Source organism: Crocodylus porosus, unplaced genomic scaffold (assembly GCF_001723895.1).
Source record: "Crocodylus porosus isolate Cpor-Errol unplaced genomic scaffold, CroPor_comp1, whole genome shotgun sequence".
Classification (NCBI taxonomy): Eukaryota; Metazoa; Chordata; order Crocodylia; family Crocodylidae; genus Crocodylus; species Crocodylus porosus.
In genome coordinates, this window is record NW_017728907.1 from 30,034,511 (window position 1) to 30,040,675 (window position 6,165).

General features: G+C 41.4%; 1 protein-coding gene across 1 annotated transcript in view; it reads right to left on the reverse strand.

The window, feature by feature from the left end:
- The window catches only part of PLPPR4 (phospholipid phosphatase related 4), a 68,247-nt gene that overhangs the window by 24,215 nt on the left and 37,867 nt on the right, over window positions 1–6,165 (reverse strand). The window contains exon 3 of the mRNA XM_019531044.1: window positions 2,382–2,511. Within this exon, the coding sequence (XP_019386589.1) occupies window positions 2,382–2,511 (130 nt within the window). The remainder of the gene's footprint in view (window positions 1–2,381; window positions 2,512–6,165) is intronic.

Sequence of the window (6,165 nt, forward strand, 5' to 3'; positions counted from 1 at the left end):
AGAAGGGTTTGGGAGAGACACTGTTTCCCCTAGTGCCCCCTGGCATGACAAGGAATAATGGACACAAATTATTAGAGAGTAGATTTAGATTAGACATCCGCAAGAACTACTTCACAGTTAGGGTGTCTAGGAGCTGGAACCAACTTCCTAGGGAAGTGGTGCTGGCTCCTACTCTGGGGGTCTTTAAGAAGAGGCTTGATGACTGGCTGGACTTATTTGAGTCTGGTCTTTTTCTCCCACCCAGGCGGGGGGTCGGGCTTGAAGATCTACAAGGTCCCTTCCGACCCGACTTCTATGATTCTATGATTCTATGATGTTTAAAAATACATGAGCTCCTTGCCCTCTTAATAAACTTCAGTTATGATTAACTGTAACAAACTGTATATCATACCCATTTGCTGATAAAGAAATTGAGATAATTTACTCTGGAAAATATATTCCACATTGATGTTTTTCCCTTTCAGTGGACTGTCTTTAACTTTGATAACCTCATAGTCTATTATATTTCTTCATACATTTATACTACAAAGTAGCCAAAATAGATATTCTTATCCAGCTGAAAATTAATGGTAACTTAAGTGCCCAACCATCTGAGCCTGAGGTGACCCCAGGGTGGATCACCTACTGCAGGATGAAAATATTCAAGCCCTGGATCTTTTTACTGGGCTGGCCAACTGTGTTGCCAAATAATGCAAGTTGGGGTGGGTTTTTTGTTATATGGACACCTTTCCATTAATACCTGTTCTAAGAGCACTCACTCCTGTATATATAAGCAAACACTAGTTAAAGACTTTTGGTCATTGTGGTTACTGGCTATCTTCCAACCAGTGATTTATCCCTAGAGTCACTGGGATCTTGTCACTCCTTGTCAGTTCTTTAGAAAACTAAATTTGATTAAAATGCCCCTCTTGTTCAGCCTTTACCCATTAAAAACTGAGTAATTTTGTCCATTTTCCCTTTATCATTGGTCAGTAACATTAGGGGCCTTAGGATACCAAATGTGGCTCAGAATACACATTACTTATGTTGTTGTAGGGTTGGAGTATTGTTGCAGTCATGATAGTCCAAAAATGTACAAGAGGCAAGGGTTTTTTGTTACATCTTTTATTGGACCAGCTGTATGGGAGAGCTGTTGGACAAGCCTTTGGACATCAAATACCCTTCCTCCAGCCTAACCCCTTATACAGCTGGTCCAATAAAAGAGATCACAAAACCAACTCACTTTTTGCTATTTTACTAAGCATTCTTTCCAAAACCCAGTTTGTATAGAGGTGGAATGGGGCACTATTCTGTAGAGTCCTGCAGTGCATCAGGCAGCTTAACTACCTTCCTTGGCTGTTGTTAAGTCCTTGCCATAGCCTCTGTTCCTCCACATCACAGATAGGAGGCATTTCTGGCTACTGAATCTGTGTGTGGGTCCAAAACCTCCCCTTTACAAACCCCAGCATTCTCTGAACACCCGCCAATGTGAAGTTTTCCTCTCTGGCTCTTAAACTGCTGCCTGTGCATCTCTTCTGCCAATGTCATATTCTCTCACTCAAGGTTTCTGGAATACCTGCCTCAAGCCCGTTACGGACAATGGGACTTCATTCAAAGCCTAACTTGACAGGTCAAATCCAGTGAAGGTCAGTAATACTTTTTAAAGAAAAGATCTTTGTTCCTTGTTTTCATGATATAATTTTAGAAGAAGGGAGGGTAGCTTTGCAGCTTTATAGACTAACTAAATCAGAAATGTATAAGGTAAGATTTCATAAGCAGAGGGCTTGCTTCATCAGACAGCATTTGATGCAGAAAGTCCTTTGTGAAAGCTTATGCTATACATCTCTGATTTAGTTAGTTTATAAAGGTACAAATCTACCCTGCCTCCGCCTGACTTCAGACTAACATGGCTAATTACCTCTCTGCTAATAAATTTAGCAGCCTCTATTTATTTTGCTTGGGGCCACATCTCAGACATGGAATGTCAAATCCACTGACATTTTTAACAAGTTGCTGTTGTGTTGCTTATAAACACTACACTGACTGCTTTGATTTTTTTCCAAGGGAAAAGATAGCACATTTTAATGAAACACCATACTGCGAACCATATGAATGGACTTTGATATCAGATTTTAGGGTGTTGAGGGAAAATAAACAAAATTATCGACTTAGCACTGATAATCATGCAGTAGATGAAAGAGAATCCTTGAAAGTAAAGTGTTGCATTATTGAATGGACATGTTTAATTTGCAATCCCACTTGACAGCTGCTTTTTGCCCTTCTTGGCATGGAACAATCTGCCCTCCACTGTTCTAGAGACCATTAAAAAAATGAAATACTGCATGATTAAAATCGTAAGTGTCTCATAGAAGTGCCTTTATTTATTAAAACCTGAAACCCACCAACGAATCTGACAGCTCTTCTAAGGAAAGAGTTGAAGTTGCAGCCTCCTGCATTAATATTGGCCTCCGTTCCAATCCCATTTCTTCTTTTTGACAGGCAACAGTAGAGAATTCCTTCTCCTACCATTATCTGCAATGACAAAGAAAAAGCTCAGGGTAAATGTAGCAATTATGCAGCAGTTAGCAATTGAATTCAAAGGCAGGCAATAAAATCATAATAGGAAGAATGTCGTACGCTGACTTGTACTTGCCTTCAGAGGATTTATATCAATATGTAAACATTCACTAATACATTTTTCCCTGATCTGAGGAAAAACAAGAAGGGGCACTGAAATTAAACATAAGCAACAGAGGGTCAAAGAGAAAGAGATCATCTTTTTATTAGGTGTGTATAAAATGCCAAATGCGATGCTTGAGACCTCTAGGTGCTGCTGGGTGTGTCTACACATGCGCCTGACTGCGCAGTTGTTACTATGTAATCATTTAGTATTTGCTAAAGCAAGTGCTAAATGACTGCATAATAACCACTGGTACTGTGCAGTCTCGGCACTGCATGGGTCATTTCTGACCCTACTGCACAGTAGCAACGAGCTACTGTGCAGTAGCGGCAGTGTCATGGTTTGTGTCTGCTGATGCTATGTCACTGTAGCGGTGAACTATATTGCTGTAGCTTATCACTGTGGCAATGTAACATCTTCTGTAGACACACCCACTGTAATACAAAACTGAACAATTAGAGTATGTTGCATCATAAATGGTTAAAAGCCATATAATAACTTAGCAATTCTGAGATGGTTGTCATGCTCAGCCTTTGGCCTCATGCCTAGTAATTGCTAGCAGACTAAAATTACATGGCAACCTGCTTTTTTCTAATTGTGTAATTGGCTTGGTTTTAACCAGATTTACTGCAGCAACTGGGGTTTTGTCCTTATGGACATGTAAAGAGTGTGCAAGAGGCATTAAATTAGATGAAGTAAGCAGAAGATGGGGTATTACTGAATGGAAATCTTGGCTATGGCCCTAAATTCACAGTCTCAGATTTGTTTGATGTTTCTGCTACAATTATCAGCAGTGACAGAGTTAAGTCTTTCCTGGGCAAGAAAGAGCACTGGGGTCAGGTGACCACAGCCAGATGCCTATCCAGTCTCCTCTTAAAGACCTTTAAGGTAGGGGAGAGTACCACCTCCCTTGGAAGTCCATTCCAGATTCTGGTAACCCTCACTGTAAACCAGTTCTTCCCAATGTCTAATCTAAATCTGCTCTCTGTCAGTTTGTGGCCATTGTTTCTAGTTACTCCAAGGGGTGCCCTGGTAAACAGAGCATCTCCTATTCCTTGCTGTCTCCCCTTGATGAATTTGTAGCTGGCCGCTAGATCCCCTCTCAGCCTTCTCTGTAGACACTGAAGAGATCCAGGTCCCTCAATCTCTCCCCATAGTGCCTTACCTGCAGGCCCCTAGCCATCTGAGTAGCCCTCCTCTGGACCCTCTCAAAGGTTATCCACATCCGTCTTGAAGTGCGGTGCCCAAAACTGGATGCAGTACTCCAGCTGCAGCCTTACCAATGCCACATAGAGGAGAAATATTACCTCCCTAGACCTGTTCATGATGCACCTGCTAATGATGATAAGAGTGCGGTTAGCTTTACTGATCACTTCGTCACAGCAATGACTCATGTTCATCTTGGAGTCAACTATGACTCTAAGATCCCTTTCTGCTGCTATCCTGTTCAGGAAGTCATCTCCCAGTTTGTATGTGTGCTGGCAATTCTTTCTCCCTAGGTGCAGTACTTTGCACTTATCTTTGTTAAGCGTCATCCTAATCTGTTCTGTCCACTTTTCCAACCTGTCCAAATCCACCTGAATCCATTCCCTGCCCACTAGTGTGTTTACTTTGCCCTATAATTTGGTTTTGTCCATGAATTTGGACAGGGTGCTCTCCAAGCCCTCATCCAGGTCACTGATGAAGATACTGAACAGCACTCGTTCAAGGACTGAAACTTGGGGGACCCCACTGCCCACATCTTTCCAGGCTGATACCCACCCATCCACCACCACTCTCTGGGTGCATCCCTTAAGCCAATTTGACAACCATCTGACTTTGCAATCATCTGTGTCAGAGCCGTTTAGTTTATTTATGAGAACAGAATGAGACACTGTATCAAAGGCCTATTTAAAATGACATCAACCTTGACTCCTGCATCTAAGCATTTTGCGACCTGGTCGTAAAAGGAAACAAGATTAGTCAGGCAGAATATACTTGCTACGAACCCATGTTCATTGCCCTTCAGCATTATTTTTCTTGCTGGACTTCCACAAATATAATCCTTAATAATTTTTCAAAGGTTTTCCCAAGGATATAGATGAGACTAACTGGCCTATGATTACCTGGATCCTCCTTCCTTCCCTTCTTGAAAATAGGGACCACGTTGGCCCTTTTCCAGTCCTCTGGGACCTGTCCTGAATGCCACAAGTGCTCAAATAGTCATGCCAGTGGTTCTGCTATGACACTGGCCAATTCCCTCAGCACTCTTGGATGAAGATCATCTGGGCCAGCTGCCTTAAACACATCCAGCCCCTCTAAGTGTCCCTTCACTAGGTCAGCACTAACTGTTGGTGGGTTGGTGTCCCTCCTGTGCGTGCCTATAGTCCAAAGAGTAATTCAGGTTCAGAGATGAATGAGGCCATTTGCAGCTTTAAGAACAGATTTGGTTTGCCTTTCCCCAGATTCAAAAAAATGGTACTGATCAGGAACAATTCTAACCACTTGCTAAAACATCTCTTTTTATATGAAGCCTAAATTATGAAGAATTGGATGGAACACAGGGAAATTTTGATACAAGGCATTATCTTAGAAATACCTCTGTTCCTGGGAGAAGAGAAATAAAAAGGACCATTTTAGCTGATTGACCATTGACCCTCCTCCTAGGAATGTACTTTATTTTCCTTCAGCAAAATAAATCCATTGAAAGATACGGAAAAGCCAGTGATATACAAGATTTAGAAAGTTTAATTAGCTACGAATTCCTGTTACAAAGAAGCTACAACACCAGCATGCTTGTCACTGGCTAATGAAGGTTCTAACATGCTGACGTGGCTAAATGAACAGGCTACATGACATCTGAATAATTAATACTGCTTCAGTTGGGAACAATTTGGAGAAGGTTTTGGGTACAAGGCACCTTTCTTCAAGTCTGAGCTCAAACTGACCACGGAGTCTGTCCAATAAAACATAACACACACAAAAATCCTTGCCTCTTGCATATTTCCTTGACCATCACAGCTATAATATCACTCTAGCACGACCATAATAATGCTTGTATTTTCCTTAGAAAAGAAAAACATTATTTAGGGTTTGATTCCAAATGCATTGATATGAATAAGAGTCAGGCTGGAAGTTAGACTAATGCTAGTAATGCAATACCATTCTGAGAATTCAGTACTGCTGTGTTGAACTGTCATTGAGAGATACTGGAAAAGAAGCCTCTTGGTGTAAATGATATATATTTATCTTTACACCACAAGTAGTCTTTTTAGGAGGCACATCAAAATTGCAAAAATTTGAGCTAAAGAGCTACTTTTTAATAGGGCTGTGCAAAAGCTTTGGGTGGTGATTCGATTCAGAGGAGATTTGGCCCGATTCTGTGGCCGAATCCAAATCAAATCAGAAGACCAATAAAAAGGTCCAAATCAATTTTAAGACTCTCTGAATCTTCAGAAAAGATTCAGAGAGCTTCGATGCAGTCGGATTCAGAGAGGCAGCTGCAGTTGGACTTGGAGCTGGTAAGT